The 22223-nt window shown below is 35.6% G+C and overlaps 1 protein-coding gene across 2 annotated transcripts in view; it reads right to left on the reverse strand.

Annotated features, from left to right (window-relative positions):
- Positions 1-22223, reverse strand: part of MED23 (mediator complex subunit 23) — a 44958-nt gene that overhangs the window by 17201 nt on the left and 5534 nt on the right. The window contains exons 6-18 of one of the 2 annotated variants that reach the window (XM_005907295.3): positions 21036-21134; positions 20158-20259; positions 19651-19720; positions 17905-18017; positions 16454-16549; positions 15890-15907; positions 10483-10683; positions 8639-8782; positions 7327-7472; positions 6009-6254; positions 3735-3877; positions 2255-2429; positions 1466-1629 (exon numbers count right to left, since the gene is read on the reverse strand). In XM_005907295.3, coding sequence (XP_005907357.1) covers positions 1466-1629; positions 2255-2429; positions 3735-3877; positions 6009-6254; positions 7327-7472; positions 8639-8782; positions 10483-10683; positions 15890-15907; positions 16454-16549; positions 17905-18017; positions 19651-19720; positions 20158-20259; positions 21036-21134 — 1717 coding nt within the window. The remainder of the gene's footprint in view (positions 1-1465; positions 1630-2254; positions 2430-3734; positions 3878-6008; positions 6255-7326; positions 7473-8638; positions 8783-10482; positions 10684-15889; positions 15908-16453; positions 16550-17904; positions 18018-19650; positions 19721-20157; positions 20260-21035; positions 21135-22223) is intronic. The other variant, XM_005907296.2, reaches the window with a different exon arrangement.

Genomic DNA, 22223 nt, shown 5'->3' on the forward strand with positions numbered 1-22223 from the left:
CATTGGCCTTTTCACCATGTTGAAATGTGCACTGATGGTGCAAAGCAACGGTGGGGTAACACTGCTGGCCGTTGGAACAAATCAAACAGTGGTACCAAGTTATACTCATAGCCATTGTAATCTTCACCACAACACACTCTTAGCAGGGAAAAAACGCCAGTTTCACTTAAGACTCTCTGATAAAACTGTAAAAAAGATTATATCTCAGCCCTTAAGTATATCTGTTTGTAACATCTTGTGTGATAAAACGGAAGTATGCATAAGGTGTTCCAGCTACTCTTGAGGAAAAATACTTTGTGATTGAATATTGGGTCAAATTAGCTCTTTTTTTCATGGAATCCCAATTTTACTTGAAAGAACACATAGTTTTTAAGATTTGGGCATTAGGCAGATATTTTTCTTGAAAATTAATAAAGGGAGCCTCTAACTTTAAGAAGAACAAATAACTGTATCTTTCACCAATGATAAAATTTGACCTCTCAAGCGAACATCTGAATTTTGGAAAACATGTTTCTACTACCACAAGCCTAACAGCTTTCTAAAACTTAAAGACTTTTTTCCTAATGAAATTTGTAGCAAGGTTAAAAAATATAATTTTCTGATACTGTATAATGAAATGTGTCAACATTTATAACATCTACCTACGTAATCCAGTAAATCAATGTTTTCCAAAAAACCAATCCATAAAGTTAAAATATGCATGAACACAAAATCCACTAAATAGATCAGTGGATTATAATGTGACTGAGTACAGAGTTCCCTGATAGGACTTTGGATTCTACATTGCAACGAACATTTAAGAAACGACCAATTTTTCAATTTTGTGTGACATTAAAGCAGATTCATAATTAGCTGGAAAAGCTATTTAAAAGGTTCCCTTCTCATCCTCATATCTATGTGAAACCATAGTGGTTTTTTTTTTACTTCTTCTAAAATAACATCTATAATAGGTGAAATGTAAGAGAATTCAGCTATGTTCCTTTACACCAGACATTAAATTCAGCTATGTTCCTTTACACCAAAAATTACATTATTTATGTTTACATGCAATAGGCTTTTTATTGTTATTTTAAAATGAGTCATATCTTAAAAAGTCCTACTTTAGTACCTAACAAAGCAAATATCATGGATATAATCCATATAAACAGAAAATGTTTGGGAATTTTAATCATTATTATTATTTTTGAGTATAAAGTGGTCCTGAGACCAAAAAGCTCAGGAACCATGACTTTAAAACCATGTCAGATGACTAAAAACTGACGTTCAACCAAATTAAAATGGTAATACAGAAGAACTTGCTTTAATGACTGAAATGGTAAAGATAAACAAACAACTGGTTTTTTTGGATACAAGTGAGAAGAATCTTTTCAATATGTTACCCCCCGACCCCCAGCCCAGTAGTCAGGAGACACAGTACCCTCTGACACATCTGTTTCTGTTGCTGGTGGCTGCATGGTCACTGTACCTGTTACGTGAGTTGCTCTAGCTAAGGTCAGTATCAAGGCACGGTTCAGTTCTTCGGATTCCGCTGAGAGCACCGTCTTGGGATCACTGAGGAAGCGTGTAAACTGCGGCTGTACTTCTGAGCTACCTAGTGCTGTTATAAGCCTGAGTGCAGTGCTCTCAACACTGCCAAGTGGGAGAACAAACACAATCATGAAAAAGTTAAGCTGCACATAAACTCAGAACTCTAGAATTAAATGCAATTCTAGGTTACATGCAAACTATAAATTTCTCTTCTTCAATTAAAAACAAACTCTTTTGTGTGAAAACAAGCTTTGCTTAACTTGGTTTTAAAAATGTGAGGTGTCAAGTTTAATAGCAAAAATCATCTGACATTTTTACCCATTTGAAAAAGATAGCATGTAGCTTTAAGGACTAAAAAAAAGATGTCACCTGGATACACAGCATTTCAAAAATGACATCTTTAAAATTTGGAATATATTTTTAATTAGAGCAAAATCAAAATGACATGATACTTTAACCATAAACTAAATAAGCACTAAGTTAAAACACAACGTCAAAGGTCGTGGAAGTACTTGTTCTCAGTCCAAAAATCTCCAGGCAAGGATTCAACTATCTTAGTAGGTTTCTATTTAAGAAGTTGAACTCTACTTTCTCTATACTGGAAATAAAACACTCCATAAGCAGAGGAATTTTATAACAGTGAATATTATAAGGTAATGGACTATGTTCACCATCTCCAACAAATTTTCTAACAAATCCAAGGAAAGACAGTCTCCAGTGAGCTCACCAGAGATGGAGCTGGTTCTGGTTTGTCTGTGCAACTGCAGCCAAAGTATGAAGATGACTTAGGAGCTGAACTCTGTAATGGGGCTGAATGTGGTGCATCCGGTAGCTGAACATCTCAAGAAGCGTATGCAAGATACCCCAGGCATGAGACTTAAAAACAGTTGGCAGAAGCTGACCTTGAAGAAGAAGAAAATTTAAGACACTAATCAGTGAAAGCTATGAATTAAAAGATACTTAAAGAAAAGTCACATCAAGTAAAATCTATGCAAAGATTTTGATCATGAACACACACACATGCAAACACATAGACACACACATATATTTCCCTAATTTTCTCCATAATTTGTACTGTAATTATAAGGAAGAGGACTTCCTTGGTGGCTCAGCTGGTAAAGAATCCACCTGCAATGCAGGAGACCTGGGTTTGATCCCCTAGAGAAGGGAAGACCCTTGGAGAAGGGAACAGCTACCCACTTCTGGCCTGGAGAATTCCATGGACTGTATAGTCCATGGGGTTACGAAGAGTTGGACACAACTGAGCGACTTTCACTTTCACTTTGTAAGGAAGAAAATTCAGATTCTTATTGTAACACCAAGTTTGCATTTTTCTTTGGAATTTGAAAAATGATAGACAAGTTCATCTGTGAAAGTAAAGAGCCAGGAAATGGGAAAAAATTACTCTAGCCTTCCTCATGTCTTCATTTATTTTTAGTTATCATTTAAATTATTTTAATAAAGTTAATGTTCCCAACCTTTCAAAGCATGAGGATCATTTTTTAACATACAAATTATATCATAACCCATCCTTTCTGCTAAGAAAGCTTAATTTGACTTTCAATTATCTGGAAAGAATATGATTAAATGGTTAAAATGGTTAAAATGATACCACATTGGTAAAAAATTAGAATTACCACAAATCAGAAAAACACTTTCATATTAGAAAGTGTTTATTATTTAGAACTTCGTAATAACTAACAGACATTGTAATGCAGGAATTGAATTGTAATGCAATTAAATTGTTATTACACTGAATTGCACTGAATTGCAATGCAGTGGAGTAACATGCCTTCCGTATTGCCAGTGAGACTTGGAACTTACTGCTGTCAGCAAGCCAGCCACATGGAATCATGGGTTTTATGATTACAGACAGGTCTGTCCTGTCCTGTTTACTGCATCCCAAGCACCCAGTGCAACTGCATGGCCCAGCCCCACCCCCACTTTTTAACCACAACTTTTAAAAAATGTATCCCATTCCCTGGATCCTCTGTGAGGGTCTTATCCCTCTTTTTTGCTCTATTTTTCTCTGTAAGATTTATTTTATATTTCAGTTATATATATTTTTTGTCATTTTTCTCTTTAGCAGGTGATCTCTACGATGAGAGTGACTTCTGCACACTTCTACATTCCTAGAAACTAGTAAAGTGTATGTTGAATGAAGAAAAAGGTTAATGGTTATAAAACACCAGAAAGTCCTGTCTTACTGATAAATCCTTTGATGCCCAAAGATTCTATTTCCATATAGACCAATAAACGGCTGTAAGTTTCCACTAGGGCTGGAGCCAAGGCCACACTGGACTTTGCGTGAGCAAGTTTTATCACTCTGGTAGCAATGCTGTGGATAAGGCTGAGGAGAAACAACAACATAAAATAAAACAAAATAAAAATCCAGATTTTTAACATAAATACAGGGATTGTTCTACTTATAGGGAACTTGGTATAAATGTGAACTTCTAGCTGAGATGAATCAGCTTTTTTTGTCATTTAGGTTATGCAGGACATATGGTAGTGACACTGTACAACCTGAGGCTGCTTCTGGTTTCCACGTTGCTTTCAACCTGCATCAGGGTCTCTCTGCTCCCAAAACAGCAAAATTTGGGTACAACTCATAAGAATGGAATAAAGAAGCTGTGATACATATATACAATGGAATATTCCTCATCCATAAAAAGGAACACATTTGGGTCAGTTCTAATGAGGTAGATGAACCTAGAACCTATTATGCAGAGTGAAGTAAGTCAGAAAGAGAAAGATAAACATCGTAGTGTATATATATGGAATCTAGAAAGATGGTACTGATGAGTTTATTGGCAGGGTGGCAATGGAGAAAGAGACATAGAGAATAGACTTATGGACACAGGGCAGGGGAAGGAGAGAGTGAGATGTATGGAGAGAGTAACATGGAAACTTACATCACCATATGTAAAAGAGACAGCCAATGAGAATTTGCTGTATGACTCGGGGAATTCAAACAGGGACTCTGTATCAACCCAGAGGCGTGGGATGGGGAGGGAAATGGGAGGGAGTTTCAAGACAGAGGTGACATATGTATACCAATGGCTGATTCATGTTGATATTTTACAGAAAACAACAAAATTCTGTAAAGCAATTATCCTTCAATTAAAAAATAAATCTTTTAAAAAAATACTATGCTTGAATGGTTTTAGGCTGTTTTCCTTTTCCAAATATGTAACTAAAACCATTTAAGAAATTAATTTTTGTTACAGAACCACTTAACAAATAGCTGCAAAATCCAAATATTAACTAACAGGATTACCTATTAATATAAAGTATTAACAGGGGTATATTCAACTCCATCCATATGCCAGTAAAATGCATGTATGATTCTAGCACAACATTTACCGTCTGAAAAACAGAGTGGCTTTTCTAACCAATGCTCTCCCCACCTGGAGGCCCACACACACATTCTCTTTGACCTATGCAGTGTTTGAAGCTTGAGTCAATATTTAATGGTTGAAAGTCTAGAAATAAAAATCTGGATTTCTAGCCCTTTTCAAAAAACATTTAGAAGAACTAACTACATTAGTATGCAGTTTTACATAATGGAAATTAGCCCACGTGGCAGTACTGTGAGCTGAGCCCCACACACTCCAGTCATTCACAATCCCTCTCTATACACAAGCTTCCTGGCACACGGTTACCTGACTTGCCTGCATGCAGCACCAGGCACCACTCACTTAATCATCAGCTTAGCTCCCGTGGGCACTTGGGGCCTTTTCTGTCTTTTAGAAACCATAAATGTCAATTCTAAAAGCACCCCTATATATATAGTCAATACAAGAAAGGTATTACAGGTTTTGTATCCCTGGACGCAGTAATTCTACTTCTAGCAAGTTATTTAATAAAAATGGGATTATGGATAGGTGCAAAGACAGCCAAAAAGATAATCTTCACAGCCATTTTTATAACACTAAGACACTGCAAATAATTTCAGTATCCAACAATATGCAATATAGACCTAAAAAAAGACCTCTATGTAGCAATTAAAACAGATGGTTCTGAAAAGCACTAGCCCTAAGATGTTTAATTAAAAAATGAAAATAAACAGGTGTTTAATAGAGTTAGATACAACTTAGCAACAGAACAACAATGAGAAAAAGGTGGCCATAAATAGTACTGTAGTTAAGAGCACATTTTGAAAAAAAACAAAAAAAAAACCCCTATAAATTCATATATATACACATAGAAAAAGGACTCAGAATACATATATACAAATGTAATTTTACAATGCTTATTTTTCAAGGAGGGATTATAGCAATTATTTTCATTTTCTTTGGGCTTATATGTATATTCTAGAATTCCCATAATAAACAATACCATTTTTGTTATAGAATAAACCTAAAGGTTTTTTAAAATATATCTGACCATAAAATATACACAACTAATCGTGAAATCATGTCTTTACTATACTGATATCAATTCCCTGACATAAAACCAAACAAATAAAAAGAATATACCTCATTTTGGCATGAACCGTCAGTGAATCCAGGAGGTTCATTGGTAAGGGCGTAATAGATCCTGAAGCCAAACAGCTCGTTCCAGGAAGTGGTATCCTCATAATTCCATTTCCATAAATAGTCTCCACCAGAGCTCCCATAGGTAACGTAAAACATTCTGAATTTGTAGAGTATGCATTACATAGCAGGGCGATCTTATAGTCATTCATTTGTAAACTCTTATTTCTAAGACTCTGCTGCAGGAACCTAAAATTTCAAGTTCCATTAAATAGAAAAAATGAAAATAAATTCCAGAAAGGTAATCTGCTTTTTTTTTTTTTTTAATAAAAGTTTAATTTTATGCAAGAGTTTGAGCAAGCTCTGGGAGATGGTAAAGGATAGGGAAGCCTGGCGGGCTGTCGTCTATTGGGTCACAAAGAGTTGGACGTGACTGAGCGACTGAACAAATATACTATCTTTATTCCTACCGATATCATAGTTTCTGGCAAATGAGTGCTGACACACAAAAAGTTTAAGAAGCATTTCAGAAAGAATGTTAGCAGTTAAAAGTGAACAATGAATGGTTATTTGTTAAATAGGTACTACATATACTGCACTAAGATTCAGATAATGAAGAAATAAGTCACAGATTCATGAACTAGGCTTCTATCTATTATCTACTTGCTTAAGTACATTCAAATGCCTTCATTACAGATGTCACTAAGGAAAAATGGTTAAGGGGTATCATACAATGAAAGTCAAATGAAATGTGAAATCTGACTACCCTAAAGTCTCCTGTGAAGAGATCTGACAGTCCTTTTTAGAAGGTCTAGGTGGGAATTAACACCCTTGATGGAGCCCAGTCCTATCTAAAAAAGTGCGTCTTTTTTGGGTAATCACAGCTTTGGAAATGATATAAGGGAGCATGCCAGCCAAATCAGTTCAGTCAATCCTGGCAGCCCAGGGAGTGAGTGATATCTCAATCAGGCTCAAATCTAAGAAATTCTGAAACATTTTTACATATTTTTGGAAATTAAGTATTTTAACTAAGATAAAATACATAAAAGCAAAAATAGACCTGGAAATTAAAAATATATATATACACATATATATATCTATCCCCGTACATATAAACAGGATTGGTTAATCTTCTAATTGCTTTCTGCTGCAGGTATTGATTAGGTTCTTTTAGTTATAATGTACACATTAAATATTTATCCTTACCTCCAGTGGATGTTGGAAGATTTTCATATTTCATATAAATACTGAGACAATTATCATTAGCCTTCAACCCACTATTAAGTTAAAAAAATGAACTGTCAAGCTACAAACAACTTACTCATGGTGAAGCTTTAGGGAGTGAGGTATTGGAATCTGTAGTTTGGAGTTGTCATTTTGGGCTTTTCTGTTGAGGTGAATCCAAATGCAGGTCATGGCAAAGGCATGAGTTGACTGGGGTTTGTTAATGTCAGGAACTGGGATAAACTAAAAAAGAACAATTTGCATATTATAAGAAAGAGTAGAGTGAACTAATTATATATATTATAGTAATCCATTTCCGCTATACTTCTTTTTAAAATATCCTGTATTAATTTAGCTCCAGTTGTCCTTTGTTCAATAATACAAATCAGATCTAACAGCTATCAAATATTGAAACTATTAAAAGACTGCTTTTACTTTCCAAGAAAACAGAGCATTTACAATCATTAAATTTTTATTCTTTAAAATTTAAACACATCATATGAAGAAATTAATCACATCATTATTTTACTGAGTGTGATAAACATGAATAGAGAATTTCTAAGAGTCACATGTATGCTTTTCAACAACATGTAAGAGATAAGCAATCTAAATGAGCAGCATCAGATGTACTGTATATTGATGGGTGAAATGACATAGATGTCTGGAATTTGCTTTAAAATGATCCAGCATTAGGAAAAACAAGATGAGGAGGAAAGATGAAATAAGAATATTTCTTGGTGATGGGTACATAAGAGTTTCTTTTTTTAATTTACTTTACATTTTTGGTGCATTTAAAAATTTCCGTAATAAAATGTTCCTAAAAAATGGCAATCATCAATACATACCATATTTCAAACACCTTATATAATAAGCACTGGTGTGACACTGGACAAGGAAATGGCAACACCCTCCAGTATTCTTGCCTGGAAAATTCCATGGATGAAGGAACCTCATAGGTTACAGTCCATGGGGTCACAAAGAATCAGATGTGACAGGGACTTTATTAGTGTGACATACTCAATTAGCAAACAACCAAAGGAAAAAAAAATTAACAGATACTGATGTTATTTGGTCCTTAAATGTGTATATATTAAAACAGTTTCACATTCTTAAAAAATTGTAAACCTTTTTAAAATATAGAGAAAGAGTTTGCTATACTAGATGTTCGACTGTGATCTGACTGTGATTAAAGATAAACTTCAGAAACAATCCAGTTAAATTTCTTCATTTTACATAGAAATGAACTAATGTCAAGAGAGACTGAATGTCCATCCCATGATTACAGGTATTACAAAAACTGGGAAAAGAACCATGTTTCCATTTTTCAAGTCCGGTGCTCTTTTCACAAAATTACACTAACATTCTTAAACATAAACTAGACATAATTCTAATTCAGTAGCCAAACTTACTTCTTTTTCTGGGTACAGAAGGTCGAAGAGCTTCATGACAGGAAGAAAATCAGCTAGTGCATTTTTCTGAATACTTCCAGAAATGAATTGCAAGAGAACCCACATAAGATGATCTCTGCCTTTAATCAGTCCTCGCCCTGCCAACTGTAAAAGATATTTAAATGCACATCTGCAGTCAAAGAAATAGATTTATAAAGTTTAAAGAAAAAAATAGAGAGAGAAATCTTGCTCTTAGAAAGTTAGCATCTAACTTTGGCATTTACTGATTACTTTGTCTCTACTCAAGGCACACCCAGCAAAGCTTTTAAAATTAATATTGCTTCTCCCTGATCTCCAAAACAACTATGCTTATCAAAAATGAAATGTTTTAGACATAATTAAGTCGAGTATGTGTGCACGAGAATCAAGTTTAATATGGGAATATTACTAAAAATACTGCATCAAAACACAAGGAGTCTGGGGTGGGAGGTGGGAGGGAGGTTCAAGAGGGAGGGAACATATGTACACCTATGGCTGCTTCATGCTGACATATGGCAGAAACCAACACAACATTGCAAAGCGATTATCCTCCAATCAAAAATAGATAAATTTAAAAAAAATACCAGAGTTTGTTATTATTATAACAAAAAGGTTAAATTTATTTATTTTTAACTCTTCAAGGACTGGTTATCAAAAATACTTTTCCTAGTTTCCTATAGATTGTAACAGAAACCAGTGGTGGTGATAGGGGTGGTAAGTAAGTGGTGGTCAAAAGGATTTTAACAAGTTTTATGAAAAATTTCCCCAAGATAATCCAGGCTATCAAGATGTTACAGATATAACAACACTTATTTTATTCCCACTCCCACTCAATGTGTATAAAGCCTTATGCCTAAAGCCAACCCTTCCCACACACTTACTCTTCTACTCGTGTTCTCTATTTTGGATTCACTGTCCTCCTTTTTCATTCACTGCCAAAGCAGAAACCAGTGAGTGATCCTGGATTCCTGTTACTCTGTCACCTATTGCCATCAAGTCCTATTAATATATTTCCCAGCCTACCTGGTTTCTGGCTCCTCCTCTTTTCTGCTTTAGGCCCTCAGCCTCTCTCACCCAGACCACTGCAACAGCTCCCTTACTAGTTTCTTGGCCTCTGATTTTGGCTTCATTCATCTCTACATCACTGTCTTCCCATATGTGATGCTTAGCAGTAATTTTTCCAGCTTGTATCTGATGATGTCTTTCCGTTCCTCATTTACTTCCCAAAGTAAATTTAAATCCTTAGAACAAACACAGGGGCATATAAAGGTCTCCATGTCTGGTCTTACTTTCCTGCTTTCCTCATCTCACCAACACTTTCCCTTCTATAGTTTTCTTTCATGTTTTCACACATTTCTACCTCTTTCTAAATGATCACTTTATTGCCATGGAAACACTTTCCTACCTTTTTCCCCTTGGCAAATTTCTACTTGTTTTTCAAGTAATAGTTTCAAGCCCCCTTTGAGAAAGCCATTCTTGGGTGTCTTTAACAGAGACTTTTCTCCTTCATTTCTATTGCAAGGAAACATGCTTCCATTATTATTATAACCCAATTGTTTATACCTACATCTTCTCACCAGCAAGGAGCTCTCTGAGGGCACTATATTAGGCCTTTTCATTTGGAATCTCCTGGTCCTGGCACTGTGAATATGTGCAATGAATACCTGAATCAGTTTTCACAGTGACAAGAAAGTGAAAAGTGAAGAAACCGTAAGAGCACTGAACAAAAGAGAAATCAGAGCTTGGAACTTGCGTTCACTAGATACACCCGTCTGAAATATACTAATCAACAGGTGAAGTGGCTCTGAAAAAGGGTGTGTACTTACCTTTTGATGAAGAGAAAGGACCATATGTGGGAAACTTGCAAACTGGAAAAGCACAAAGAAAATGAGCTGACTCGAGAGATGCTGCCAGAGGAGTTGGCTCGTTCCCCCATCATCAAACTTCTCCTCGGTCTCAGATCGCTCCATGGCATAAACCACCAGATCCACCAACTGGTCCTCCAGCACAGGGCAGCGCTGCTTGTGCTGTAGGGCAGAGATTAAATACAGTATTCCAAAAGCCTCCCAGTTAGTTTCAGAAGTTACCAGTTAATGGGTATTCATTGTAACAAAGAGGCCAAGAAGCATGGAATGAAGTTGAACTTAGAAAGTTAAGGCTAGGTTTAGTCCATTAAAGCTGCATCATGTTATATTATCACAGAGGATGAGTTTCATAAAAAATTAGTTTTCAGGTCTCACCTAAAACAGGCTTCCCATTAACTTTTACTACAGACATCATTGTTCCAGAATGACAGAGGGAACTACACAGTAGAAAATTCTGTTAATTATTTCTTGAACAAAGATCATTTTAAAGATATATGAAATGGTGATAACAGTATTAATTTTGCAATCCAATTCAAAATATGAAAATCCTGGATTTCCAGGAATCACATATTATGACAAGAGAGCGAACAAAGCAGTGTGTGATCTAAAAGTAGTCACCACTGGTTTACACTAGCTTTATATACAGATGTATATCTAAATATTCAATGTCTGTTTTTCAACATGTGGTACTTATTTGATACTGAAATGGAAACTTCCTCTATTAGAAAAAAAAAAGACCTTAAAGTTAAAGCTATGTTCTTCCCTCTTAGAAGTCAAACATTATGCAGCTTTAATTTTAAATTAGACTATTTTAAAATCTAAAACAAGAAAAAGAATTGAGTTTAAACACTAAAATGAAAATGCAACTTCCCTTTCTAGAGGCAAAAAGGTTTATGCTTTGTAAAGTGATTCAAAAGCTTTTATCAAAAGAAATGTTAAGCCATATTTTAAGCCATTTTCATATTTTAATAAAATATGTTATATGACTTAATAGCCAGGCAGTTGGAAGCCTTACTAATGAATACAATACTAATATAGATGCGTTCCCTATAAACTTTAGATGTGATTATTAGTCTTTTGCCATGAAAAAGGGATATGATTTCTTTAAATTTAGGGGAAAAATGCAAAATGGGGACGAATTTGGAAAAAAACAAAACATAATGAATAGCATCCCCTCTTTTGCATGCTTTCTGCCAGCTCCAAACTTGTAAAGCTCCAATATAGCTGCACTTCCTTAAAGCATGCAAATAAAACAAACATCTATCCAAAACAGTAAGCATCAATGGTTGTTTCATAATTTTTCCAAAAACACAATGCCATGATCACAGTTCAACCACATTACAGTTTTACGAAGAGCAATATTAACACCACCAGTTGGGACTACAGTACTTTTCCTCCAAATGTAATTATCATTATGAAGCAGAGCAAAGTGCAACAGACAACACTACAAACTATTTCTTAAATCAGCATGCAAAACTACTGTGTACAGGGCTTGAAATTCACTAGTTCTGCCAACCACCAGCAACCTAAGAAACGTGTCCGACAACACAAATTTAGAGTGAGATCATTCCAAGTATACGAGAGTCAGAAAAATTTGTGAAAAGAAGTAAAGCCAGGATTTCCAGTAGGAATTTTTCATTAGTGATGGGAATTTGGTTCTAGTTTGGAAACTAACCAATTTGTCATCTATTCCTCCACCCACGACAGTCTTCCATCAATCTGCTTCAGGAAAAAAGAATAAACTAAACAAGGTTGCTTTTTAGCACCTGGGTCATTTTTTTTGAGTTTTCCATGTTAGTACTGGCTATTTGTTTAAAAAAACTGAATTTTAACCTACATATTTTTAGAAGTGTAGTGATTTATGGTCAAAGAGTTCATGATTCAGAGGAAAACCAAAAATACTAAGATTTTGGCAAAGTAAGAACTAGGAAATTTACAGTCAAAGCTGACAATCATTCAATATGTATTAAGACTCAAGACTACCCCCAAATTTTCTATTAATAGTTAAATCAGTCAGGTATATCTAGGGCACCAAATGCAGCTACTTAGTCTGAGGGTAGAAGAACATCTGTCAAAATCAACTCTGCGTTTCCCAGGTGTTTCTGGTTAAATCCAAGGATAGTTCTCAAACCATGCTTAGGGATAGCTTAAACTTACGTTCCTCTTTTACTTGCCAATTTTAATAATACCAAAAAAAGAGAGAGAGAGAGAAGTATGGATTATAAAATGAGCTGTGCTGCTAACTAGAGTACGTTTCGTTTTAGTTTTCAACTGCTAAAAGGTAAGTTCATTAAAATTAAGACTCCCTACCACACAAATTATTTTATAAAGTGGAACGTATCTGTAAATCAGTTTAATGACTTTAATTATCAATCACTAGACTGGTAGCCAATGGATGCTATGTCTATGACTATTCACAAGTTGCTGAAAGCTTTCATAAATTTAAGTCTTCAAGATGTAGGTATATAAGTTGAATTAGCTTACATCATACATATATGAATGTTTAGTTAAAGCCTCTTTTTAGCAGTAAGAATCTAAATTTAGCATTTTAATTTCTGCATAATGGTCAAACTGTATTGGAAACTTATTTTAGATTTTCAATCTGAAAATCAGCCACAAGGCATTAATGGAAACATGAATATTAATCCCCTCCATGCCCTTGATTTTTTTCCCACCACTATTTAAAATGGCAAATGATAATGCTTTCAGTCTTAGTAACCATATCCTATATTAAGTGGCCCCTGGTATTTCCATGTAATGGTTTTGGTACTGCTTATGTGGTACAATTTTAACATATTGTAATTAGGTGTGTGCATTCTAAGTTGCTTCAGTTGTGTCCGACTCTTTGAGACCCCATGGACTGTAGCCCACGAGGCTCCTCTGTCCATGGGATTCTCTAGTCAAGAATATTGTAGTGGGTTGCCATGCCCTCTTCCAGGGAATCTTCCCAACCCAAGGATCGAACCTGTGTTTCTTGTCTCCTGCGCTGGCAGGTGGGTTCTTTGGAAGCCCACACACTTAGGTAGGCATTGGTTAATTTAAAAACCATTATTTCAGAGATAGAAATTAATTTTAAAGCAGTATTTATTCAGGACAACTTGGGAAGAAAAATCTCTTTGTATTTCATTTATCATATTCTCTACCAACCAGAACTGGAGTCCCCTGTCAGTTAATACCACTTTCAATGGTGCCTTTTAAGGATAAACTGAATGATCAGTCTAGTACTTCACTATCTTAGCACTGCCAGAGTTCATACACCACCACATCTAAGAGCTTGAGGAATGAATCTGTTTTGTAATGCTCTTTTTCAGGAGAAGGAACACAAACTGTTGTGCAAACACACAAAACAGGATTTTTCCACTGTGAACACTCTACCCTACTGGTCACAGAACTGGGCTATTTATGACCTTCTGAATGCAACCGATTTTAGGATAAAGTACCATAGCCCAATTCCTACTGGAAAATACAATATGGACAGCTCTTAAAAGGTTTCAAAGCTTTAAGTAAATTATTGCATTGCTAGAGAAAGGATAAGAAAGTATAGTGCTGGATATAGTTCTGTAATGATAACAGATATGATAACTTGTTAATTTTTAGTCATATGCTTCTTATACAGTGTGCTCTCATTTTCCACCCTACTTTCTAGGTGGTAAAAATAATATGTCAATTCGGCATAAAGCTTACATTTACAAATCCACTCACTACAGTGTTTTCTACCAAAACAATTACTGATGAATTGTGAACTTTTGACAATGTTTACACTACAGTGGGATCAATACTAATAATGTTCTGTCAGCATTTCCATTATAAACTTTATTTTTTACGGATTTATGTCTTAGTCATAAACTTTTTTTAGGTTGAAACTTGTTATTAAAAGGATCAGATCAGAAATATCCTTCTCTAAATTTCATCAGTTTCTCGTTTAAGAAGAGCTGCCCTCCAAAAGCAAAAAGTTAAGGATGGCTAAGGATATCTGGGGGGCGGGATTCAAATGACCATGGGTATGTTTATTCACCAAACTGCAAAAAAAACCTGAGTCAAGTATGCCTTAAAGTTTATTGCAAAAATTAGGTTTAAGACAGCATGAAAGCATTCTTTCAAGGTTAACTGAATACTTACCTCTAACTCAAGTGAAAGCTCATCAGAGTTAATGACTTGGTGTTTAAGATGTTACACTGACAGGTTATGTGAGGTAACTGTCAGCTACTGTGCTGTGAAGCAGTTTCAGTTTCACATGAACAAAGGCTTGTCCAAACAAGAAGACTTGGTAAATTTTTCAGAAGAAAAAACTTAAAATAATAAAAGAGATACTGCTACTAGGGTGAGGTTTGGCATGCAAAGTTTCAACACTGAGCAAGTTTTATGGCCAAGCTATATGTCCTTAAAAATAGGGCTTTATAAATGGAAGCACTGGCACAACCTTCACTATAGTATTGCAAACAGCAACGCTATTTTATACAACTTGGACAAGAACGTCTTATTAAAATCAAAAAGCTGGTCTATTTTAATATGCTGGGCTCAAAAATTTTTAACAAAAATAATTAGAATCACTATTTTGCTTAAAATCTCAAAGGTGAAAAGTCCTGGAACAGACTTGGGAATGTATAAGAGTTCGTTTTATAAAGTCTGGCCATTTCGTGTTCCTCCTGCCACAGGTGGGCTTCCACTGAGAGGCGCTCACTCCAGGAGGGGGTCACTTCCGGCAAAGACTGACAAAGAAGGGTGTTTGTCAAGCAGGTGTGGGGTCACCTAAGAGTGTGACATTTCTTAGTCAATCTCCACGTTTCCAAAAAAACTTCCCCATGTGACGCTTACCACTCCAACTTGTAAAAGTAACGTATCTCTGTTAAACTGTTTTTTTCTCTTTTTTTGTTTTGTTTTTAATTTGTTTTTGTTTTTAGGCAAAGCAAGGCAGGTATTTTTATTGATGTTGTTGTTTGTTTATGTTTTAATTATCTGGAAAGATAAAGGCCACCACAAATCTTTCCATCTCTGAAAATTCCACCAGGCTAGCTTTAGCCCTAAAGTAGGAAAAACAGTAAAATGGAGTGGGAAGGAAAAACAACTCATCAAAAAATGACAGGCTTTATCAAATGCCAGGTGTTGTCTCTTGATTAAAAAAAAAAAAAAAAGAATATTTAAAAACAAAAAACAAAAAACAAACAAACACCAAAAACCAAAACCAAAAACAATCCACCAAAAACAACTCTCATATCCCAAGAAGAAATTCATTTTAGTGGCCTTGGTCTCAGCATGGTCCTGCCAATTTCAAGCCCCGACCATACATGTATTCTCTAAATGGAATCAGTGGCTACAAAGCGGCCAGCGTATCGTTAGTCACAATACAACAGTAAGGTTGTGAACATACCTGAGCAATGTTCAAGGTCTAGAGCATTGGAGGATGGGCAGGACAAGACAGGACAGAACAAAAATAAAGGAAGAAAAAAAGAAAAGACAAAACAGTGACTATGAGGCCAGCCTCAAGGAACCCAGAGTCAGCACAAACCCGCCCACATGTCAAACCACCAAAAACATACACCAAAAAGAAAAAAAAAAACAAAAAACCAGCAATTGAGGCCATGCTGAAGATACCAAGGGTTATAAAAATAGACACCCAAACAAAAAAAAAAGTCAAAAATTATGGTTAAGTCATGTGTAGGTTTCTCTGGCACAAGGTATACTTGAAACTGGCCTTATAGAAAAAAAAGCAATGCAAAATAAACCAACTTTTAAAATATCTCCTTTTTAATTTAAACATTCTTAAAGCAATATATAAATGATAGAAACAATATATTACTTAATAAACAATATATTTAAAAAAATCATCAAATAGTTCTTAACTGTTTTGCTCAGTTAGCTATAGCAAAGAAAAGAGAAAAGAATAGTGCAGATTCTATGCAGAATTTACTAGGTTTCCAGCACAGTACAGTACCTGCTTATTTAAACCTAGCATATTGCAGACCATATCCCTGGAATAAGGCTGCTCCAAAACATATCTCAACAAAGCAGTCTGTGGTTCAAACAGATCCTTTAAAGAAAATAAAGAAAATCATTGCTTCAAGATCAGAGTTAATGTTCATTCAAAAAATTTGAAATTGGGATAAAAAAATCCTCTAAAGGCTCTTGTTACCTTCACACAGTAGGCAGTATCTAGTGGGAAAAAATCAAAGGATTTTAGTGTTTACATTAATCTGCTCCCACCCTTCATTTGATAAATGATGTAACTGAGTTGAAGGGACTTGCTCATGGTCATAGAGAAAACTTTAGGAATGGCTTCGGCCACAGTCATGTGAAAGTCTTAAGCATCACTGTAAGGAATGGATTTTCTGCCCAGAAATCTATCAAAGAGGAAAGGAGGCAGTTTCTAACCATTCTTCTGTAAGTATAAACGTAAACATCATTTCCAGATTCGGGAGGACAAATGACTTGACAGCACAGGGATTTATAGTGTAGATTCCAACTCAGATTATCTGAGTTCAAATCCTGACGATACTGTTTGTAAAGTTAACACCCCACGCTGTGTCTCAGTTTCATCACCCGGATACTGGAAATAGTAAGATGATAGTTTAAGAATAAAAGTTGTTATGAAGTGAAGTTCTTAAAACTGGGCCTGGCATATAGGAAGTACACAATAAGTTTATCTGTTTTTATGACTGCTTTGATTGTACATTCCACTTAGTTTATCACTTTTTCATCTTTCAAAGTATTGCTGACTAGCATCCCAAGAGCTGTGAACTGTCACCTTAGCTGTACTATTTTACCCTCCTTCACTTTGGGGTAAGTCTCCCAATCACTCTCTACGTCATTTTTGACATGAAACATTTACAGAACACTATCTGGCCCTCCCTATAACCTGCTCTGTCATCCCTCCAAACCCCAAGATAGTAAGATAAATCTGCCAATGTGTTTCATCAAAGCTTTATGTCTATATCTCATATTTCATATTATGGATATATGTGGATTTTTCTCCTTGAGAAATTTCTACTCTACTTTTGTCCTTCCCCACCTCTCCCCTTTTGAAAAAAATGCAACAAATAAGGAGGCTCACTCTTCAAGTTTTAGGGACACTGCAAATTCATGTTTAGTCCTTGCTTTGTAAAGGAAATGTGAAAACAAGGAATCAATTTAAAAATTCAATTATCTAACACGAAGTACTTTGCCAGGAAGTGGACCACTGGAACATAAACACCATAATATCACAAACCACAGGCTAAACTTGGATCCTGAAATCATATGACATAAACCATAGTTTATGGTTATAAACTATCTTTCATTGAATATTTACTTTTTCAGTCTATGAAGAGACAATTTAGCATTACATAATATATAATCTTGGATGAAGACTCTGATGGATCAAAAGCTCCATCATATTGAGCAACATACCTTATCATATGGCAAAAGGCCTTTCAAAGGAAAACGGAGAGTTGCAGGGTCCAATTTCCATGAATTACAAATGGCACCCGAATTATTTACAACTGGTAGAAGGCTGCAACGGCCTGTAGGTATTACAAAAAACGCTTCTAAATAAATGTGAACATAGCAATGCCTAGTCCTTCATTCACTCTACAAATTTAATGAATGTCATGCTGAACCAGGCACTGGTTAATGTTAATGAATATCATGCTGAATATCATGCTGAACCAGGCACTGGTTAAAAATATGTTTTGATTAGCTAGAAGTCTGGGGATTTTCTTTGAATATTTTTAGCCCAGCTGGTTAAAGACCAAATTGTGCAAAACTTCCAAACTCACAAATGTTGCATTTGTCCAGGGACAGAGTTCAGCAAGCTACAATCCGTGAACCAAATCCACCTGCTCTCATCAAGTTTTACTGGAATGCTACTCCTTTGCACGCTAATGGCAGAGTCGAGTAGCTGTAAGAATGCATAGCCCACAATGCCAAAATATCTGTTGTATCACCATTTATAGAAAAAGCTTACAGACCTTTAATCTCAGGTCAAACTAAGTAACTTTAAACATGATGTTCCTAGAGGCCTTAGATGTAGTATATGACCATTAATCAGTTCATGTATCCAATGCCTGATAAATGTTGTCACTGGGATGTCCTACAGGCACCTTAAGTTCAATATAACATAAACTAAATTCATCCTCTCTTCTCAAACCTGCACCACTTTCCATAATTCATCAAATGATGTCAATATCCTCTCAGTTATGAAAGCTAAAAGCCTAAGAATTATTGGTCTAGTGTCCTTTTCATTTCCTTTTTGTATTTCCAGTGCCCAGAATAGTAACTGACTCACAGAAAGTGCTAAAACTTGGTCATTGATTAAATAAGGGTCTATAATCCCAGGCTGTTCTAAGGTTACCATGATTTCTAGAAGTAATTCAGGAATATACATATGAGAACTGTAAAAACTGTAAATCATGTGCTTATTTTTAAAAGGAAATTCAGAGACTCTAATAAACATGAAACAAGTGGAAAACAAAAGAAATTATATACAGGGCAAAGGTATGAACTGGAAGGGGCTGGGAGTCAAACAGTGTGGTGTGCTAGAGCCAGAGAGACAGATCTGCTGAGACTTCCAGGTGCCTGGGGAGTAGAGTTATACTCTGCTGCTGCTGCTGCTAAGTCGCTTCAGTCGTGTCCGACTCTGTGTGACCCCAGAGACCGCAGCCCACCAGGCTCCCCCGTCCCTGGGATTCTCCAGGCAAGAACACTGGAGTGGGTTGCCATTTCCTTCTCCAATGCATGAAAGTGAAAAGTGATATACTCAGAGAAGGCAATGGCACCCCACTCCAGTACTCTTGCCTGGAAAATCCCATGGATGGAGGAGCCTGGTAGGCAGCAGTCCATGGGGTCGCTAAGAGTCAGACACGACTGAGCGACTTCACTTTCACTTTTCACTTTCAAGCATTGGAGAAGGAAATGGCAATCCACTCCAGTGTTCTTGCCTGGAGAATCCCAGGGACGGGGGAACCTGGTGGGCTGCTGTCTATGGGGTTGCACAGAGTCGGACACGACTGAAGTGACTTAGCATAGTGTAGCGTAGAGTTATACTAAAATGGCAAGTCACCAAGACACGTATAAGATTTCATCCATCAACTTGGTTCAGTAGTCAGCTCACTAAAAATCAGGTACTATTTAGAATATTTTAAATTATAATCTTACCACAAATGGAGTTTATCCTTGCTGTTGGCCTGAAGGTATCCACAAAGTCTGATACCAGGTTTCCAAGTAACTAAAACAAAATAAAATGAAAACAAGTAAGTAGAAAAATAACATCAAGATGCTCTGAATATAAGAATCATTTACATAAAACGAGATAACATGTAAAGATTTAGTACCGTTCCGGGCACGTAAAACTACTGAAAGGTTAGTTCTCTTTCATGTCCTCCTAAACAATTACTTGCCAGTTCATTTATCCCTGAATTAAGCCAGGTCATAGCACCATGTCCTTAGCTATTTGATGAAGCTGTGTATATTTTATGAAATGATATATATATAAACTATCTCAACAGGATAGCAGAAAAATTAAAGAAATGCATCATAAAAAAAAATCACATATTATCTAAGGATAAAGTGACCATTAAAAAATAAGCACACAAAAATCAGATTAATATAATAATTTTTAATAAAAATTTCTATTAAAAATTTTTTAAAAAACATCAAATTTACCCAATGTGGAAGTTTTCCCTCAGGATATAGTTTCCTGATCTCTGTGACTGCAAAATATGCTGGTAGTAAACAAGCATTTCTTTCCAAGATATATGCTATAACCTAGGAAACACAAAAGGGCTATGTTATTATTTTGAATAGTCCCACAGATGTGCCCTTTAAATCCAACAACAATGATATTTAAAAAGTAGAGATATTATTTCATGGATTCAGTTGGCTTAAATATAGCATAAGAATTCATTTAAATGTGAATATCTAAAAATGAAGATTAATACAATGATTGCTGATAGTAAATAACAGACTAGATTCCTGATAGCAAGTAACACTGAACATGCATTAAATATTGGTAGACTTCCCTGTTGGGTCAGGTGGTAAAGAATACGCCTGAAATGCAGGAGACCAAAGTTCGATCCCTGGGTCGGGAAGATGCCCTAGAGAAGGGAATGGCAACCCACTCCAGTATTCTTGCCTGGAGAATTCTATGGACAGGGCAGCCTGGCAAGCTACAGTCCATAGTATCACAAAGAGTCGGAAACGACTGAGTTACTAAAACCAACCGGAAGGCACAGACTAAAATAACAATTCTTGCAACATTAGGTACAAAGCACAAAGATCTTTAAAGTGGCCCATAGGACAACATCTTATAATGGTTGAAGATACAATAATATCAATATTGTTGTTTTCATAATTAAAAACTATGAATTAAAACGTAAAATTTCCTTTGGAAATACAGTGGAAGTGAAACTGTACCTTTAAAATATGAATTTTGTAGAAGAAATGGAACATTTTACAAACTACTGTAAATTTTAAAAGCATAGAACTATAAAACTAGACATCTTTAGGAGATGATCAATGAATTGCAGACAAGTTTAAATTACCTCTCTTGCTGCCAAAAGCTGCTGTACAACAGCTGAGCTCACTGTATTGGGAATTGTCAAGATTTTCTCCAAAATCACTTTTAAGAGATCTCGAACACCCTGATAGAACAAAAAGTCATAGATTAAATTTTTTAAAAGTCCCAGGTGCCGGTTAAAATGCCTAAAGCTTTCAAGATTATATACTTGGAAAAATATGTAACCCTCAAAGTCACACTTTTAATTTTTCTGAAACAAAGCTAACATTCAAACCCCTAACATTAACCCAAGAGAAGCATCGTATTCCAAAGCAGAATTCTGAAGACTGGCTTGCCATATGAATGAACAAAGGAAGTCACTTATAGATAAAAATTAAACTTTTCACATTCCGTTCAGCTTTTCTCACCTTCATAACATTAGAAAAGTTTCTATTATTACGAGGGACCAAAAAGTTTAATTTGAGCTTAACAGACAAAAATATATTTGGAAGAACTTGAAAATACTCTGAAAAACATGGACAATAAATATTCAACTTTTTGGCAGACAACCTTTTCTGCACCTTCCTTTTGGTATATATTCTAACTTCATTCCCTCTTTCTCATCATCCATCACATACTTTAACCCCTCAAACTTAGCCAATAAGGCTATTCTGCTAACTGGTTATCTATTCAGATCTATTACCAGTTGCATTATTTCAGAGAAGAATCTAATACACAGAGAAGACATTTCATTCGTAGTATAAACTATGTGATCAGTCTTGTAAAAGATAGAACATATATACGAAAGAAACAATTACGAAGCACCATACAAATAAGGAAGTAAAAACTATACATTAACCTGCTAAGGAAAGTGAAGTACAAGTAAATAGAAAATAATCAGAAAAGGCTTCTTAGAACTAATTTTGTATGAAATCATGACTCTGACCAATAATTATCAGTTAAATCATTTGAGATCAGTGGAAATACAGATATAATGCACAGGGTCAGGTATCTGCAAGTCTTTCAAGAGACAATAACTAAAGTGGCTTGAATGAAGCAGAAGCTTCTGCAGCTGTGGAACTCCTGAGCTGTGTTATGAGACACAATTAGAGAGTGTATGCTGTTGGTTTTGGTGAAGAGCAGAGTGCTGAAGACACCAGTTAAGGAATGACAGTGTCCAAGGTGGCCAAGGTGAAGCAGGATTTGCTCCCTTTGTCAGCTGATGCCTGCATCC

This window comes from Bos mutus, chromosome 9, assembly GCF_027580195.1.
Source record: "Bos mutus isolate GX-2022 chromosome 9, NWIPB_WYAK_1.1, whole genome shotgun sequence".
Classification (NCBI taxonomy): domain Eukaryota; kingdom Metazoa; phylum Chordata; class Mammalia; order Artiodactyla; family Bovidae; genus Bos; species Bos mutus.